Below are 20,290 nucleotides of genomic sequence, written 5' to 3' on the forward strand. Positions count from 1 at the left end.
TACTTGGCGTTAGAATTAGATAAGTTGTAGAACAGGCGCTAAGTCGCAGATATAGAGATGAGTATTTAAAAATAGGACTTTTAAAAATAATGTGATAATCTACAACATTAAACAAATCTAATTTATTCGTAATGTTACACAACAAGTAACAAGAAAACCGATGTAGTAACCAAAGCGCCTTTGAATCTACATACTGATAACCAAGATTCGCATAGGATTACCCGGGCGTCCCTTTAAAGGAATTGTATAGAAAGGCGGAAAAAACGTGAGATTGTCAGATTGTGATGACATCAAAATGAAACATCGTGTCGCATAATACTCGTATAATAAAATTGCGTCAGGGAAGCAGCAATCGTTTAACTCTTGTTCGTGTTAGATACGAGTTCAAAGAGTTTTCCCGTTTTTCGTCGGAAATTCGTCGAAAAGGGAGGTACAAACAAAGCCACTTTACATTTCAATCCATACTAATATAATAAATGCGAAAGTGTGTCTGTCTGTCTGTCTGCTAGCTTTTCACGGCTCAACCGTTCAACCGATTTTGACAACATTTGGTACAGAGATATTGCATCTCGGGGAAGGACATACGCTACTTTTTATCTCGGAAAATTAAAGAGTTCCCAAGGATTTTCAAAAACCTAATCCACACGGACGAAGTCGCGGGCTTCATCTAGTGCCTCATAAAAGTATAATATAGGTAAGTATCATAGATTAATTATAGTCTCGCTGCGCTCTACGTAAGTATATTAGAAACTTTGACAAGACACATAACAGTTACCTCCACAAAAGGCAACTTGTAGTCATTAAGCTACAAGTACATCAATAACAATACACATCCTTAACCGTTGCCCAAATGACTAAAGCACGACTATAAAATTCCTAAAACAACGTAGAAATTACAGTTTAAACTTTGAAAGGCCGTTTAAAAAGGATATGATTATGTAAGCGTACAACGAATTATATTTTATGCGATCATAATAAAGTTACTGTGGTCATAGACAGCAGACTAGATCGAATTCAGGCAATTTGATGCTAAATCAAAACCTACTCAGTTTATTATAAAAGCAAGTTAGTAACTAAGCACATTTATCTAAACTCTAAAGCATCGATCTATCTATAATGTAAAGAGTTGGAAAAGAGATGGAAGGTAGGTCTAAGTAGTTCGATAACTACAAAAATATATATCGAGTAAATATACAATAACCTAGCTGATGTCCGTGATTTCGTTTGCGTGGATTTAGGTTTTTAAAAATCCAGAGAACTCATTGAGTTTCCAGGATAAAAGTAACCTGTCACTCTAGGTTCTTTAATTATATCCATGCAAAAAGTCACGTCTATCCGTTGTTCCATTCCAGTGTAGGTAATGAAGGACAAACCTACATACTTTTGCACTTATAATATGGGTAATGTATATTTTATACTGTGAGATAAGCTGTGATAGCCTAGTGGTTAGGACGTCCGCCTTCTAATCGGAGGTCGGGGGTTCGATCCCAGGCACGCACCTCTAACTTTTCGGAGTTATGTTTCATTTGCTTTAACGGTGAAGGAAAACATCGTGAGGAAACCTGCATGCCTGAGATTTCTCCATAATGTTCTCAAAGGTAGTGAAGTCTACCAAACAATGGCCAAAGCCCTTCTCACTCTGAGAGGAGGACCCGTGCTGTATAGTGGGCGGCGATGGGTTGATCATGATGATGATGATGATATATTATGTCGGGATTAGATGATTTATTGAACGGAATAATTTTAGTGAGAGACGAATAATGGTTTCTAGCAATGCTTGGTGAATTTACGAACCTCATTGACGGTCCTTGCATAAAAATGAACCATCAAGAATCAAGACTGAACCTAATTCCGGTTCAAGAACTTGGATGTCTCGGACGGAACAACAAGCTTAAGTTAGCTTTGTTTTAATCCGTAGGAATCCGTATTTTGTTTCATTTGGATTAGCAAAGTAGATAAGCTTGTCCCCCTAGTGTATCATGGAGGGCTATTTCAGCGCCTGTACTAAAACAAACCATTCGATACTTTTTAGGAGGCTTTCATACAAAAGTATAGATATGTACATAATTTCAATGCGAAATACTTTTTTATTAATTATTAAGAACTAGCTGATACCCGCGACTTCGTACGCGTGGATTTAGGTTTTAAAATCCCGTGGGAACTCATTGATTTTCCGGGATAAAAAGTCCCTAGCCTATGTCCTTCCCCGGGATGCAAGCTATCCCTGAACCAAATTTCGTCAAAATCGGTGGAACGGTTGAGCCGTGAAAAGCTAGCAGACAGACCGACACACTTTCACATTTATAATATTATATTAGGAAAATGCTTTTTTTGGCCGAGGGCCGCGGATTAATTCTCATTCAGCCCTCACAAAAAATGGTACATAGGACCAAGGTTTTTAGTTTGGACCTACTTAGAAAACTTTTTAGAAACACGTTTTCTGATTTCCCATGTTAAAGACGATAACCTAAAAATTCAAAACTACTTTTTGCATTTAGAAATAGGACGACAGAAGAACACGCACGTATAACATTTTTACTACGCTTAATCGTCATAACTCCTTTTAACTTCGCAGTGGGAAGTCTAAGTAAAACGAAAATCCATTACGTAATAACTTAACTGAATAATCGGGCCCAGGAACTCTGTTAAGGGAACGAGCTACCCTCATGGTTCCCCAATTTGGTGATTAGGTACAACCCTACGGCAGAAACATTTATAACGAATAAACATGCAATCGATTGTTTGATAGGGGATTATAAGGGCCTGCGCCCACTGGCGGCGCCTAACGCCAAGGTATTTTCATGCTAGAAATATGACAACAGTGTGGCTAATTCCGTTGTACACAATCTCTGAACTAAACTAAAATGACACGTCTAAATCTATTGCTATCCGTTTCATCGTGTTGTTTGCGGAAAAGGATAGCACTAGATTTAGACCTATTAATTAAGTTTAGTTTGGAGATTGTGTACAAGAGAATCGGCCCCATTATAACAATAAAATTGAAATTTCAATAATTATCTTCATAGGTGCAAAAACAAAGCTGCATGCTTCGGCATTCCGTGTCGGCAGCCTTCAGAATGCCTCGGCATCCCTTCGAATGCTTCGGCAGCCTTCGGGATGCCGGAGCAAAGCGCAAGGCTGCATCCACGCTTTGCGTCTTCATTAGCTACGCACGAGCAGATGTCGCAACGGTACGGTTTGTCGTGCCTATGAAGTATGTACGTCGCAGTTTGCCTAAGGAGGTCACGGCATAATTGCCGTATGCGCTTGAAAGCTTGCATGTTGTGATGCTGCTGAGGGATTCCCTGCCGTGCCGTGCCCACAGTGGATGCAGACGCTTAGTTAGTGGGACGTAAGGGAGCATAATTAACTTAGGTAATTATCAAAGTTGTTTATGTTCAGGACTCAAGAAGCAATCAGTAGGTACCCTTATTATAAATGCGAAAGTGTGTTTGTTTGTTGGTTTGTTGGTTTATTGGTTTGGCTTTCAATCACGTCGCAACGGTGCAACACCTCCAAGCGGTCTTTATCTATACTCATGCAAAAAATCACGTCAATCCGTTGCACGTGATTGAAGGACAAACCAACAAACAACCACACTTTCGTATTTAAAATAAGGGTAGGTACTGATGTTGAATGAATTCCAGTCGCAGATGTCAATGGAGACTAGCCAACTAAGCAGGTGACCTTATAATACTCATGTGTGTGTGTAGACTCTATCTCCTCACTCTTATAATCCTATGGGGTAGCGATTCGACACGACCGGAGAGAGATCAGACGCGAGACCAACGACTTTATGTACCCTTAGGCGTTGAACTAAAAACATTACAAAGCCCAAAGGCGTCATAGCGTGCTTTTACTTCAATTACCCTCGCAATGAATCACTATTACAATATTGATTAAACATTCTTCATCATAATAACTTGCTTTAGCTCATTGTTTTGGTGATTGCAACAATGACTATCAGTTTTATTTATCTTGAAGTATCGCGCCCCATAAAGGCCCCATACAAACGAAGTTTGAATCTTATATTTGAACTAGCTTATGCTCGCGACTTCGTCCGCGTGGACTACACAAATTTCAAACTCCTATTTCAGTCCAAAGGTCTGTCAATCCGCACTTAGCCAGCGGGGTGGGTGGTGGCCTATTCCTTGTCATTGTGATGGAAGACCAAGACCATAATTGATAATATGTATTATGCACTGTATTTTGATCAGTCAGATATAAGTTTTTTTTAGGGTTCCGTACCTCAAAAGGAAAAACAGAACCCTTATAGGATCACTTTGTTGTCTGTCTATCTGTCTGTCTGTCTGTCTGTCTGTCCGTCTGTCTGTCAAGAAACCTACAGGGTACTTCCCGTTGACCTAGAATCATGAAATTTGGCAGGTAGGTAGATCTTATAGCTGACATTTGGGGAAAAATCTGAAAACCGTGAATTTAGGGTTAGAACACACAAAAAAAAAATTGTGGTCATGAACTAATAATTAGTAATTTCAACTTTCGAAGTGAGTGACTATATCAAGTGGGGTATCATATGAAAGGTCTTCTGAAAACCTGTTCATTCTAAAACAGATTTTTATTTATTTTTATGCATCATAGTTTTTGAATTATCGTGCAAAATGTCGAAAAAATACGACTGTAGTACGGAGCCCTCATTGCGCGAGCCTGACTCGCACTTGGCCGGTTTTTAATGATATTTAGGTACAGATTATAAGAATTTATATTTTTAGTACACTGTTTTTTACGACTTAATTTTTCAGAGACAGCGCTTATGTCGGTCGATATTATAATTATCTAGTACTTAACAAAATTATATTTAACTAGCGACCCGTCCCGGCTTCGCACGGGTAGCTTATTACAATTTTTTTGAAAATAAAATATACCCAATGTTACTCAGAAATAATGTAGCTTCCTACTGGTGAAAGAATTTTCAAAATCATTAGTAGGTATAGATTATACTTACCTACTAACTTAATATGGGTAAAAGCACAGATAAAAGAAAAAGATTTTTCCAAACTCTTTTAAAAAGTTCTCAAATAGATAAAACCAAAATCCACGCGGACGAAGTCATGGGCATTTATTTCTTTATTTTATTTGTCAAAAAACCGGCCAGATTTACACACTTAAAATTACATGAAATGTTTTTGAGTTTTATAGGTCTCGCGTGTAACTCAATTTAGGGGCAGTCATAACGAGCATTGAAAATATATCTATTGTATTTTTATGACTACCTACTACCTACCTAACAGCTTTTCTACCTACTCCACTTTCTATGTGAAATTTATCTCCATCTAAGGCATCCGTTTATATGGCCCAGATAACATTGTTTTAGTTGAGATAAGATAACAGATATTTTGGTCAGGCTACATTATGTATACCTACCGGTATTAAAACCGGTCATGCATTACAGTTGTATGATAAACCATATCGATTGCTGGATTAATCAATGTTTACCAGCTTAGGCTTTTTTTTACTCCGATACAAGTTAGCCCGTGACTGCAATCTCACCTGGTGGTAGTGATGATGCAGTCTAAGGTGGAAGCGAGCTAACCTGGAAGGGGTATGGCAGTTTTTATTAAACCCATGCCCCTTTGATTTCTAAAGGGCATCGTACCGGAACGCTAAATTGCTTGGCGGCACGGCTTTGCCGGTAGGGTGGTAACTAGCCAAGGAAGAAGCCTCCCACCAGACCTAACCAAAAAAGAAATTATAAAATTCAAAACCCCTGCCAGGAATCGAACCCGAGACCTCGCACTAATAAGACCACAGCGCTTATCATTGCGCCAGGCAGGTCGACAAAAACGGTCCTAGTATAGCATTACTTCGTCGTCGGTCTGTCTGTCTATCAAGACCCGTTAAAGGATTCATTACTTATACGTAGGACCTAGAGTAGTATTGAAACTTGGTAGGTAGCCAATGACTTGTAGCACAAAGGGAAAAATCCGAAAACCGTGAATTTATGCTTAGGTACATCACAAAAAGATTAAAAACTATTATTATTCTTGTATTTACCTACTATGGTACGGAACCCTTCGTGTGCGGCTCCGGCTCGCACTTGACCAGTTTTTTCAAATCTCTCTTCCCGAATTTACAAACAGGTAATAAGACCGACCATGTTCCTGTAATAGACACTCGCATGTCGCATTGCGTAACCTGCATACCTATTAGGAAGTAGTGGAAGCATAAAAGTTTAGCGCCGTTTATGACTTGACATAACTCTTTTCATAGAAGCTCATAAACAAGGATGGCGCCAATGAGCAACTGAGCAATAAACGCCTTCCAAAATTAGCTTGGCGATGACGAAGTAAAGTTGACGTGTAAAATGGTGGTAAAATGTTAAATGTAACCTGTCTGTCTGACTTCCGAGACGATCAAGCGGCTTGCTGCCAAGCACGTAGATTTTTGCTTGAGCCAAGCATGTTGATTGTTTACAATATTTGCTTCATGCTTGAGTCAAGCATTTACGTGCTTGACGGTGACTAATGAATTGAGTGGTGTCTATCAGAAGGCGCTGCAATCGTTGAATTTAAATTGCACAAGGGTCAACTTTGTAAAATGCGAGAATAATGTTGAGTTTTCCTTCCTATTTTGATTCACCTAATATTCAATACGTAGGTACCTATCCAAACAAAGCTATAAGTACGCGACAGGTCGAGATGGCAATCGGGGTATGAGGCGAGGGGACACGACGCACACCCGCACGTCACCCGCGCTTACCCGCACCGAGTTAGCGCGGGGGCTGTACGGGTGTGCGGGGCGTTCCCTCCTCCTCGACAGGTCGAAATGGCAATCCAGTTGGACCTGTCGCGGACTTATACTTAAAACTCGTTTTAAAATCTAAATAGCCGCGACGAAAGAAAAATTTTCTTTTTTTTATTCGGCGGATAAAAATACCTATAGTGAAGTGTGGACGGTGGCCCGTGTCTAAACTTGGGCAACTCTATAGGTGATGTTTTCACACTCAGCGCGCTCGTTTGGTTGTCATCCGGTTTCGTAAGCTAGATAAACCACGTGTAGATAAGTTAAGCACATAAGACAACGTCCTCTAAGATTTTTTACGGTTCAATAAACTTTTTTACATATGAAACGTACTTAGGTATCTGGTTGGTCAGTTCTTGAAAAATATCAAACTAAAACCAAGGAGCATATAGGTATAGTCCGCGCCAATTAAATAGTTGTTTTTGAAGTTAACCACAAGACGCGTCGCAATATAGCATTTTTTAGGCATCAGTGGGGCGCGCGACACGAGGGAGCGGAATACACCAGCCCGCGCGCCGCGCCGTACCCCTCATTCGCCTTTTGCATTAGTGTGAGTGCTACATCCGTACGCAGTACAAAAGCGCGTGAAACAATACCTGCGCGAGCGCGCACTCACATCGTAGGTCAGTCGCAACTATTTAACCGCCTCGCGGGAGCTATAGTAGTCATAACTATTATAGTATCGCCGATCAGCGATTTTCGAAGCTGCATCGATCGTCAATAGCCGTTGATTAAAAATTTCGTGTGTGGTTTGCCCAACAATCTGTTCTCACCTTAACTGAATCTCTAGAATAATCCACTCGTAATCATCTAGTATAGCACTTTTTGAGATAAGAGTTTTTTAAAAGACTATAATTAAAAATCACTTTCTCTAGTGCAGATTGCAATTACCCAACTACTACCCAACGATTACCCAATTACTAGATTCCCAAATTGCAATTTATTGTATTAGGTAAGTAAGTACTCAATTTTAAGCTTTATATTGCTGTTATTTTGATATTATGGCGACCAATACTGTACATGTATCTTCAATCTATCTATGAAGGGATATGGAATAGAAAAAAATCACTTTGGTTATGGTGATATAATTTATTAGGTAGGTATAGGGTAGGATATTAGTAGGAAATGTCTTCATGGCAGGACAGGTGGTACAGCTTGGAGAGGATGGTATTTTAATGCTGTCAGTTTTCAACCTATAAATAAAACACAATAAATGTTATTTTAAGGACAAATTAGTAATCTATTTTATTGTAAAGTGAGAATAGCTGAACCCCCGCCGGTGACTACAGTACATTTGGACAAGTTAAAATAGATCAATATAGTCAAAAGATTTAAAATAAATAGGGTAAAAGATAAAATTTCATTGTTAATTTCTTCTGTGACTTCACTGACAACATAAAGAATTACAGAGTTTATTATTTCATGCACTTCGCTGTGAGTGCACTTCATCTCGGAAATAGCTTGAGAGAGAAAAGGTGCTTAAAATTAACTTAATATCTAGTTAATTGCTTACTTGACAACTTATTATGTGTAAATTAGGCTTTAGCCTTAGTTAAAAAAAATTATGAATACGTAGGTAACTAAAGACTTTAATATGTCATTAAACCTAAATGAGTTTGACTTTGATGATGTTATCTCAACTCCCAGCCAATAGATGACTACTTACTAACTTAATCCTACAGGTACCTAAGTTTCATACTGTAGTAGAATCTTTATTTCCTCATACCAAAGACATTGAGCAAACAAAGATATGATAATAAACAAAAACCAAGCACTGCATCTAATTGCATACACGCAAATCGATAAATCAAGGTTCGACCAATAAATGCAATAAACGCCTTCCAAAATTAGCTTGGCGATGACGAAGTAAAGTTGACGTGTAAAATGGTGGTAAAATGTTAAATGTAACCTGTCTGTCTGACTTCCGAGACGATCAAGCGGCTTGCTGCCAAGCACGTAGATTTTTGCTTGAGCCAAGCATGTTGATTGTTTACAATATTTGCTTCATGCTTGAGTCAAGCATTTACGTGCTTGACGGTGACTAATGAATTGAGTGGTGTCTATCAGAAGGCGCTGCAATCGTTGAATTTAAATTGCACAAGGGTCAACTTTGTAAAATGCGAGAATAATGTTGAGTTTTCCTTCCTATTTTGATTCACCTAATATTCAATACGTAGGTACCTATCCAAACAAAGCTATAAGTACGCGACAGGTCGAGATGGCAATCGGGGTATGAGGCGAGGGGACACGACGCACACCCGCACGTCACCCGCGCTTACCCGCACCGAGTTAGCGCGGGGGCTGTACGGGTGTGCGGGGCGTTCCCTCCTCCTCGACAGGTCGAAATGGCAATCCAGTTGGACCTGTCGCGGACTTATACTTAAAACTCGTTTTAAAATCTAAATAGCCGCGACGAAAGAAAAATTTTCTTTTTTTTATTCGGCGGATAAAAATACCTATAGTGAAGTGTGGACGGTGGCCCGTGTCTAAACTTGGGCAACTCTATAGGTGATGTTTTCACACTCAGCGCGCTCGTTTGGTTGTCATCCGGTTTCGTAAGCTAGATAAACCACGTGTAGATAAGTTAAGCACATAAGACAACGTCCTCTAAGATTTTTTACGGTTCAATAAACTTTTTTACATATGAAACGTACTTAGGTATCTGGTTGGTCAGTTCTTGAAAAATATCAAACTAAAACCAAGGAGCATATAGGTATAGTCCGCGCCAATTAAATAGTTGTTTTTGAAGTTAACCACAAGACGCGTCGCAATATAGCATTTTTTAGGCATCAGTGGGGCGCGCGACACGAGGGAGCGGAATACACCAGCCCGCGCGCCGCGCCGTACCCCTCATTCGCCTTTTGCATTAGTGTGAGTGCTACATCCGTACGCAGTACAAAAGCGCGTGAAACAATACCTGCGCGAGCGCGCACTCACATCGTAGGTCAGTCGCAACTATTTAACCGCCTCGCGGGAGCTATAGTAGTCATAACTATTATAGTATCGCCGATCAGCGATTTTCGAAGCTGCATCGATCGTCAATAGCCGTTGATTAAAAATTTCGTGTGTGGTTTGCCCAACAATCTGTTCTCACCTTAACTGAATCTCTAGAATAATCCACTCGTAATCATCTAGTATAGCACTTTTTGAGATAAGAGTTTTTTAAAAGACTATAATTAAAAATCACTTTCTCTAGTGCAGATTGCAATTACCCAACTACTACCCAACGATTACCCAATTACTAGATTCCCAAATTGCAATTTATTGTATTAGGTAAGTAAGTACTCAATTTTAAGCTTTATATTGCTGTTATTTTGATATTATGGCGACCAATACTGTACATGTATCTTCAATCTATCTATGAAGGGATATGGAATAGAAAAAAATCACTTTGGTTATGGTGATATAATTTATTAGGTAGGTATAGGGTAGGATATTAGTAGGAAATGTCTTCATGGCAGGACAGGTGGTACAGCTTGGAGAGGATGGTATTTTAATGCTGTCAGTTTTCAACCTATAAATAAAACACAATAAATGTTATTTTAAGGACAAATTAGTAATCTATTTTATTGTAAAGTGAGAATAGCTGAACCCCCGCCGGTGACTACAGTACATTTGGACAAGTTAAAATAGATCAATATAGTCAAAAGATTTAAAATAAATAGGGTAAAAGATAAAATTTCATTGTTAATTTCTTCTGTGACTTCACTGACAACATAAAGAATTACAGAGTTTATTATTTCATGCACTTCGCTGTGAGTGCACTTCATCTCGGAAATAGCTTGAGAGAGAAAAGGTGCTTAAAATTAACTTAATATCTAGTTAATTGCTTACTTGACAACTTATTATGTGTAAATTAGGCTTTAGCCTTAGTTAAAAAAAATTATGAATACGTAGGTAACTAAAGACTTTAATATGTCATTAAACCTAAATGAGTTTGACTTTGATGATGTTATCTCAACTCCCAGCCAATAGATGACTACTTACTAACTTAATCCTACAGGTACCTAAGTTTCATACTGTAGTAGAATCTTTATTTCCTCATACCAAAGACATTGAGCAAACAAAGATATGATAATAAACAAAAACCAAGCACTGCATCTAATTGCATACACGCAAATCGATAAATCAAGGTTCGACCAATAAATGCAATAAACGCCTTCCAAAATTAGCTTGGCGATGACGAAGTAAAGTTGACGTGTAAAATGGTGGTAAAATGTTAAATGTAACCTGTCTGTCTGACTTCCGAGACGATCAAGCGGCTTGCTGCCAAGCACGTAGATTTTTGCTTGAGCCAAGCATGTTGATTGTTTACAATATTTGCTTCATGCTTGAGTCAAGCATTTACGTGCTTGACGGTGACTAATGAATTGAGTGGTGTCTATCAGAAGGCGCTGCAATCGTTGAATTTAAATTGCACAAGGGTCAACTTTGTAAAATGCGAGAATAATGTTGAGTTTTCCTTCCTATTTTGATTCACCTAATATTCAATACGTAGGTACCTATCCAAACAAAGCTATAAGTACGCGACAGGTCGAGATGGCAATCGGGGTATGAGGCGAGGGGACACGACGCACACCCGCACGTCACCCGCGCTTACCCGCACCGAGTTAGCGCGGGGGCTGTACGGGTGTGCGGGGCGTTCCCTCCTCCTCGACAGGTCGAAATGGCAATCCAGTTGGACCTGTCGCGGACTTATACTTAAAACTCGTTTTAAAATCTAAATAGCCGCGACGAAAGAAAAATTTTCTTTTTTTTATTCGGCGGATAAAAATACCTATAGTGAAGTGTGGACGGTGGCCCGTGTCTAAACTTGGGCAACTCTATAGGTGATGTTTTCACACTCAGCGCGCTCGTTTGGTTGTCATCCGGTTTCGTAAGCTAGATAAACCACGTGTAGATAAGTTAAGCACATAAGACAACGTCCTCTAAGATTTTTTACGGTTCAATAAACTTTTTTACATATGAAACGTACTTAGGTATCTGGTTGGTCAGTTCTTGAAAAATATCAAACTAAAACCAAGGAGCATATAGGTATAGTCCGCGCCAATTAAATAGTTGTTTTTGAAGTTAACCACAAGACGCGTCGCAATATAGCATTTTTTAGGCATCAGTGGGGCGCGCGACACGAGGGAGCGGAATACACCAGCCCGCGCGCCGCGCCGTACCCCTCATTCGCCTTTTGCATTAGTGTGAGTGCTACATCCGTACGCAGTACAAAAGCGCGTGAAACAATACCTGCGCGAGCGCGCACTCACATCGTAGGTCAGTCGCAACTATTTAACCGCCTCGCGGGAGCTATAGTAGTCATAACTATTATAGTATCGCCGATCAGCGATTTTCGAAGCTGCATCGATCGTCAATAGCCGTTGATTAAAAATTTCGTGTGTGGTTTGCCCAACAATCTGTTCTCACCTTAACTGAATCTCTAGAATAATCCACTCGTAATCATCTAGTATAGCACTTTTTGAGATAAGAGTTTTTTAAAAGACTATAATTAAAAATCACTTTCTCTAGTGCAGATTGCAATTACCCAACTACTACCCAACGATTACCCAATTACTAGATTCCCAAATTGCAATTTATTGTATTAGGTAAGTAAGTACTCAATTTTAAGCTTTATATTGCTGTTATTTTGATATTATGGCGACCAATACTGTACATGTATCTTCAATCTATCTATGAAGGGATATGGAATAGAAAAAAATCACTTTGGTTATGGTGATATAATTTATTAGGTAGGTATAGGGTAGGATATTAGTAGGAAATGTCTTCATGGCAGGACAGGTGGTACAGCTTGGAGAGGATGGTATTTTAATGCTGTCAGTTTTCAACCTATAAATAAAACACAATAAATGTTATTTTAAGGACAAATTAGTAATCTATTTTATTGTAAAGTGAGAATAGCTGAACCCCCGCCGGTGACTACAGTACATTTGGACAAGTTAAAATAGATCAATATAGTCAAAAGATTTAAAATAAATAGGGTAAAAGATAAAATTTCATTGTTAATTTCTTCTGTGACTTCACTGACAACATAAAGAATTACAGAGTTTATTATTTCATGCACTTCGCTGTGAGTGCACTTCATCTCGGAAATAGCTTGAGAGAGAAAAGGTGCTTAAAATTAACTTAATATCTAGTTAATTGCTTACTTGACAACTTATTATGTGTAAATTAGGCTTTAGCCTTAGTTAAAAAAAATTATGAATACGTAGGTAACTAAAGACTTTAATATGTCATTAAACCTAAATGAGTTTGACTTTGATGATGTTATCTCAACTCCCAGCCAATAGATGACTACTTACTAACTTAATCCTACAGGTACCTAAGTTTCATACTGTAGTAGAATCTTTATTTCCTCATACCAAAGACATTGAGCAAACAAAGATATGATAATAAACAAAAACCAAGCACTGCATCTAATTGCATACACGCAAATCGATAAATCAAGGTTCGACCAATAAATGCAACATGCAATTTGTTGCATGCTAACTTAACTTCCAAATTGTGTTGTGATATTGTAAACTTTGTCAAACTGGCGTATTATGAATTGATAGTAACACCTGTAGGGTTTTTATAAAACCTAATGTGTTTTTCTTGTCTGTAAATGTCAGGCAAATGCAATAAAACAAGTTAGTAGGTACTCACCGGCGACAGGTGTATACTGCAACGCGAAAATTCCAACACGAAGTTCACATTCAAAACTTTTTATAGCACAATAACTTAACACAACTTAAGCGAGTAACTTAATTGTCTCATAACCTATAGTTTTGTATTACAATTCTTTCAATTTCTATCAAAGAAATCAAATTAATCTCCGACGGAACGCCCGTATCGCACGTAGCTTGTAATTTGTATTGCACTTTTTAAGCCAACTTATATCGTACGGCATACGACATTTGTGTGTAAATCAATTTAAAAAAAATTAACTGCCTAAACTAAATTCCTTGAGAATTCCTATAAAAAAAATGAAAAAAATGATCTGATTATTAAAATTTCAATAAAACTTTCAGTTCTATTTTCGTAAACATTTATGTGATTTATAACTTTTAGATTAAGATGTCGTTTCGGGTTCGGAAGATTGTCGTATTATAATATAAAGAACACTTTCTGTCAATGTCAAAGTTTATTTACAACAAGATTTACAACCTCTTTTACCTATCCTATGTCGATGTCTTTACAACATATCAAAGTGGTTACGGATCGACCGAAAAGAGTTGAAATGAAATGAGAGCGCCACTTTCGTATATCTACTCGTGTGCTTTCGTTCTTCACCATGTACTGCAACCAAAACCATATATTTGTATTAGAATCCTTTATCTCAATAATAGTAAAATTGTATTTATACTATAATTCGTGTAAACTATCGAATTGCTTCAAACTCCATAAATCCATAATATACCAGTTATAGTTGGTGGTTTCAATGTCTATAATAACGCACATACGTAGAAATATTTATACCCAAATAGTCAGGTGGCGCTATCTCTAATTCCTCTGATACTAATAGTCAAAATGAAATATCGTAACCTAATAGTTAGTCTAATGTTTTAATTACTTAAACACAATTTTTTTGTGAAATGAGGATGGGTACTGTCGTGTGGACCCTGGCCTGATAACAAATAGTTCTAATGTACGTATGTTAGTTTATCGCTTATAACCTACAGTTACTGCAATAGTTTATTTCATGAAACCACCAGACTTCACCGGATATGTACAGCCGAGATCCATACACCGGATATGTATATCAGAGTACCTGCTGAATTAAAAAAACCAAAATCTACAAAGCAGCAGGCATCATCTCGTTGATTATAAATGTAAAATTGTATTGTACATGTGACAGGGCATAAATTGTACTAATACTTAGAATGAAACCAATTTTAAATTATATCTAATTTATTAAACAAACTGTTTGTATAAACTATAGATCGTTATTAGCCAAGTTGCGACTTAGGCGCGGCAAACGGACGTTTTCTTGTTAACTTCTTGCGGGATACTCGCATCTGCTGCAGTTGGTTGTACACTTCACTCCATATCTCTGTTTGATCTTCGGCAGGTATAGTTTTCCTATAATGTAAAAAACAAATTTAGTTGTAAGGGTAGAAAATTATAGAAAGAGCCAGCGCGTACCAGACCTTCGTTATTTTATAAAAGCTGAAAGTTCCTCTGTGTATTGTCTCCAACACTGGGAGGAACGTTTGTTTGGATCATAGTGGCTTTGGGAGATAAAAGGTAATAAAGGTGTAAAAAATCTTACGTCTAAGTATAAAGTCAAATTTTTTATATTTTCTTCGGAATAGTATTAGAAATCACGTCATGTATTGCCAGACACTTAGTGTCGTGGCAACCCCCTGCTAGACACTGTTAAACTTTAAGGGTGTCTGGCAGGGGGTAGCCATGATTACCCCTTCCCCCCCCCCCTCTCCCCCTTCATTGTGTAAGAAAAACGTAGGTATTCATCATAATCGTAATCGACAGCAAATTCTGCCCCTTGATTGGTTGAATTCGCTGTTCACATTTTTCACAGCGAATCTAAGGGCAGAATATATTAGCGATTTCGACTATGATGAATATGTTTTTGTTCAGAGAACAGAAAGGATTACCTGTACTGTTTCATTAAATCATATTTCTCCCATGGTGTTTTTCTTAACTCCCTCCTAACTCTGTCCTTTTCCTTCAAATGCTCTTCAATATTTGAGACACCTTTCAACTCTTGTCTCTCCCACCTTTCAAGCCACGGCCTCGGTTTCAACTTTACCTGTATAGAATAAAAAATTCTCAGGCTGTTAAAATATACTGAATAGTGTACAAGGAACTAAGGAGTACGACAACATTTTGTCGGTCTCAACGACAGAAAAAACGCTCAACGAAACTGCTATCTCTTTCTAAAGGTCAATCTATTTCGTTCTGGGTACTGTCAAAATCTTACGGCTAGTAACACGTGATTAGTCGGAGTATGGCCGACTAGTTTCGAACCAGAACAAAAGAGTGTTTGCAGTACTACCACGTTTATAAGTTACGTCGATGTACCTGCGCAGAAATCTTATTTTTGAAGGCAATCATAACGCGCATACGTCAGCTCTTGGTTGTTGCCTACGCGCCAAGTTTTGTACGGATGAATTATAAGCGATACAGCAAGTCTGTCGTTTTTATATTTAAAATCTTATTATCAAGCAATAAGGTTTGTATTTCTTTTGTGTACATTCTTTTCAGTCAGCGTTAGGTAGCGCTTTTCTACGTGAACGAATTTTGCTGTTGCAACTTACCTATCTAAGTGGTAGTGTGTTTGTCTACATTAATATTATAAAGAGGAAAGAACTATATAAACTATAAAAACTACTGGACCAAATTCAAAAATTCTTTCACCATTAGAAAGCTACATTATTCCCGAGTAACATAGTTATATATTTTTTTTTATTAGAGATCCATACGAAAAATTCGACTGCGTTGATCATGAAACATTGGTCGCGAAATTGCACCATTATGGAATTAGGGGTGCAGCATTGGAATTGATGAGTTCTTACCTAAATGATAGAATACAAAGGGTAGACGTGAATGGAAAGCGATCTCCCGGATCCGTTGTAAAAATGGGGGTGCCACAAGGTTCCATCTTAGGACCTTTTCTGTTCCTTATTTACATCAATGACCTTCCTTACCTCGCTAAGGACAATTACGGGATAGTCTTGTTTGCTGATGATACATCACTTTTATTTAAAATCAATCGATACTTAACAACTTTTGATGAAGTAAACAATTCTCTCACCAAGTTAGTACAGTGGTTCGAAGCTAATAACCTGCTTCTCAACGGGAAAAAGACAAAGTGTATTAAATTCACTTTACCAAATGTTAAGCAGGTGAAAACCACTGTGCAACTTAATAATGAGGAATTAGATTTAGTGGATACCGCTATTTTTCTTGGAATAACGTTAGATGCAAAACTTCAATGGGGCTCTCATATAAATAACTTATCGAACAGACTTAGTTCTGCCGCATATGCGGTAAAAAAGATTCGCCAGTTGACAGACATAGAAACTGCGAGACTAGTATATTTTAGTTACTTTCACAGCATTATGTCATATGGTATATTATTATGGGGTAATGCTGCTGATATTAATTCTATTTTTGTGCTGCAGAAAAGGGCTGTTCGAGCCATATACAGTATGGGGCCACGAGAGTCGCTGAGAACTAAATTTAGGGAAGTTAAAATTATGACAGTGCATAATCAATATATTTTTGAAAATTTACTGTACGTACATAAAAACATAAATAAATTTAAAAAAAAAAGTGACTGTCATAATATAAATACTAGAAATAAAAATAAACTTGTAATTCCCGCCTCTAGGCTCAGTAAAGTTAGCAATTCATTTGCTCGTAATTCCATACGTTTCTATAATAAGCTTCCAGAAGACATATTGGAGATGTCTCTCAACAAGTTCAAAGTTTTCATAAAACGTAAACTAATTGAAAAATCCTATTACAATGTAAAGGATTATTTAAATGATAAGCAAGCTTGGGAATGAGTTGCTTAACGACTTTGTGATAGTTCTAATAAGTTTCAATAAATTTGTAAAGTGGTGATAATAAAAAGAATACCCGGCTGAGTTTGTTGTGGGCTCTTCTCAGACCTGGGCGCGTTTGGAACCCTCGTAGCTTTAGTTTTAAGTTTGCGTTATAATTATCACCACTATATTATCTTACAAATCTAACACTATACCAGACAATCAATAAGAGTAATTTATTACCTATTTTGAATAAATCATTTGACTTTGACTTTGAAATTTGTAATAAGCTACTCATGTGAAGGCGAAGCGGGTCACTATGTAGGATAAAATAATGTTTATACCTGGACAGGATTGATAGGTACAGGCGTGCCTTCTGGCAATATTTCTGGGTCCATATCCTGAGGGAAGGTGCAGTACTCTGGTAGCGCATCACGCAAGTAGTACAGTTTGTCATCGAGCCGCTTCTCTAGCCTGAGCACTTGTATTGATTGTATCGTAGGATCGTACAGCTCATATTTGACCTGAAATTATGTAAGGATATACTTTGGAAATATTGTTACTTTTGATTATTACAATAGAGCGGTTTTGGAGCATTGTTTGCATAGTGTAAACTCTATATTATGAACTTTTAATTAACGAAAAACTCCTGCTTAAGCGTAGAAATTGCTAAGTTTTGTTTGGTTTACATTGTTACCTTTATATTGAAACATTCATTGTAGCGTAGCAATCACTCTCAATAGCGAATCGATACGTCATTATTTAGACCCCAATAAACATATATTTATTTCAATGACCTTAAACACCAGACTGGTTACATTCGTAAATATTTCATGTGGAAATTTTGAAAAATGTGTTGTTTATTGTAATTGCCTAGCACGTATTTACTTACTGTACTTTCTACTACTGTTTTATCTTATATAGCTTTGCCGGTAGGGTGGTAACTAGCCACGGTCGAAGCCTCCTACCAGACCAGACCAGAAATTTAGAAATTACAAAATTTCAACCCCCTGCCGGGAATCAAACCCGGGACATCCTACTAATAAGACCACAACGCTTACCACTGCGCCAAGGAGATCATCAAAAGGACTTTTTTTCACAGGGACTCCCCCCTCAGATGAGTTCGAAACTAGTCGGGCTTCGACTACATATGTGAGCATAGCTGAAAGAACCTATTATTTATAATGGAAACCACTCACATGCCAAAATACTAACCTCGACTCCCTGATGATCAATGACATTCCTTAATATGAACTCTGCTCTGAGACCACAGCCCTTGCGCTCAATACAGATGCCAACAAATCTGTTTGTTTTGCCCTGAGCGTGTGGATCTGATATAGTCACTGCCAGTATTGAGCCTGGAAACAGTATTTTAAACATCACTACCCACATTATAAATGCAAAAGTGTGTTTGTTTGTCCTTCAATCCTGCTACAATAGAGCAACAGATGGACATGACTTTTTGCCTAAATATAGTTAAAGATCTGGAGAGGTATATAGGCTTTCTATCCTGAAAAATCCTGTGGGATTTTTAAAAACCTAAATCCATATGAACTCACTGTCATTTGCTATATCAATAAGTTAAAGGTATAAAATAAAGTAAAGTAAATGTGTGTTAGCGAGCGCTTGCTCGTGAGTAATTGGTCCGACAGGCACGCACACTTACGCAATTTGCTTGTATACGACATAGCCACAAGTAAAGTTCATGCGAGTGTGTGTATTGCAAGAACCAACTGTTATTCTTATGTATTCTATTTATTATTGTTTCATTTCATTACATTTGTAAAATGAAATAGCGGAAGGAGCCAAGCTGCGTCTGTGAGCACTTGATTATAATGAGCATATTGTTATTGTCCATTTCAAATTGTTAACATAGCCTTCGTAAGAGCCAACTACTCTAAATTCCATGTATTGTGGTACACCAAATTGTGAGTTTGCTACAATTTGCCATATAAACTAAGTAAAATAATAAAAAACAGTGAAATAAACTTTGTTGACAAACAAACCTACCCACATAAAATTCTGGTATATCAATTTGACTTCTTCTTTTGAGCATATCTGCTCTTTCCATCTTTTCACGTAAGCTGTTCCGCCATTTCGGATTAGGATCCGGAAGAAACTCAGGGTACAAAAGTCTATATTCAAGAATAGGGTTATTAAACCTTTGCTTACGACTGGCAGGTCTCTTTTCCTCTTCTTCTTTAACTGCCTCTGCTTTCTCAGGCAGTGTAGATAAAAGTCGAGAATCTGAAAATAAATAACAATAAAGGTTCACTCCGATATTTAAAAAGAAATGTATTTAAAAAATAAACTAACCTCTTCGTAAGATCCATTTTCCTACAGAGAAAATGCCAAGACACGGTTTTCGGACAACCAACGACATTCTACTAAAGCATATGTAAAAAGTACTCTGTGACTAAAGCTATTTTATTTACCTATGTATACGTACTTTTAGGAGTATAAAAATTAAATTAAACTCGCAAAGAAAATACTAAAACGAATTTTTCTCATTTTTTGAACAACAGTTTTTGACTGGTTTTTGACGTTTCGGTTTCCAGTGGCCCTACCGCGGTTGTTTGATAGCTACAATGTCACGATCGCAATCATCTCTGATTGGTTAATGCTCGCTCACTATTGGCCACAATGCATTGTTGCAACAAGAATAGCACAAATTCAGCCAATCAGAACAATTGAGATTGCAATAATGATTGATGCAGGTTTTAGACAATCGCCCTACCGTGCTATCGTCCCATTTTAATACAAGGGATGTTAGAAAATAATCGATTATTATTTAAATCGATTATTATTTTCTTATAATCGATTTTTTACTATCGATTTTTATAGTAATATTAATCGTTTTTTAATAAATCAATTAATATAACAAAATCAAAAGGAACGTCAAAAAAGTCTTGCGACGGTCCTCCGTAAGCGTGTGTGGGGCAACGCTGAATTATATTATATTCCACTGTTTGACCTCCTCGTTACAGCCACAGAGAGCGGAAGATTGGTACACCAATCAGTCCGCTCAAAAG

The 20,290-nt window shown here is 37.7% G+C and overlaps 2 protein-coding genes across 2 annotated transcripts in view; both read right to left on the minus strand.

The window, feature by feature from the left end:
• klar (klarsicht) overlaps positions 1-13,743 on the minus strand; it is a 351,127-nt gene extending 337,384 nt beyond the window's left edge. Inside the window, exon 1 of the mRNA XM_034980055.2 lies at positions 13,411-13,743. The gene's annotated coding sequence lies outside the window, so the exon portion shown is untranslated. The remainder of the gene's footprint in view (positions 1-13,410) is intronic.
• Positions 13,744-14,637: 894 nt separating this feature from the next.
• On the minus strand, positions 14,638-19,820 carry mRpL19 (mitochondrial ribosomal protein L19). The gene is made up of 6 exons (XM_034980076.2): positions 19,575-19,820; positions 19,269-19,505; positions 18,474-18,616; positions 17,603-17,782; positions 15,363-15,517; positions 14,638-14,826 (listed from the first exon to the last, which is right to left on the minus strand). Exons 1-6 carry the CDS (start codon positions 19,639-19,641, stop codon positions 14,694-14,696), a joined length of 915 nt encoding a protein of 304 aa, XP_034835967.1. The 5' UTR covers positions 19,642-19,820; the 3' UTR covers positions 14,638-14,693.
• Between the last annotated feature and the right edge of the window lie 470 nt (positions 19,821-20,290).

Source organism: Maniola hyperantus, chromosome 21, assembly GCF_902806685.2.
Source record: "Maniola hyperantus chromosome 21, iAphHyp1.2, whole genome shotgun sequence".
Classification (NCBI taxonomy): Eukaryota; Metazoa; Arthropoda; class Insecta; order Lepidoptera; family Nymphalidae; genus Maniola; species Maniola hyperantus.

What these genes read in the sequence shown, in the direction of transcription:
- mRpL19 (XM_034980076.2), bottom strand. Translation starts at nt 19,641, where the DNA reads ATGTCGTTGGTTGTCCGAAAACCGTGTCTTGGCATTTTCTCTGTAGGA. An exon ending in TTGATCATCAGGGAGTCGAG is followed by an intron (nt 17,783 to 18,473) that starts GTTAGTATTTTG and finishes ACATAATTTCAG; the next exon opens with GTCAAATATGAGCTGTACGA. An exon ending in GATTTAATGAAACAGTACAG is followed by an intron (nt 14,827 to 15,362) that starts GTAATCCTTTCT and finishes TTTACATTATAG; the next exon opens with GAAAACTATACCTGCCGAAG.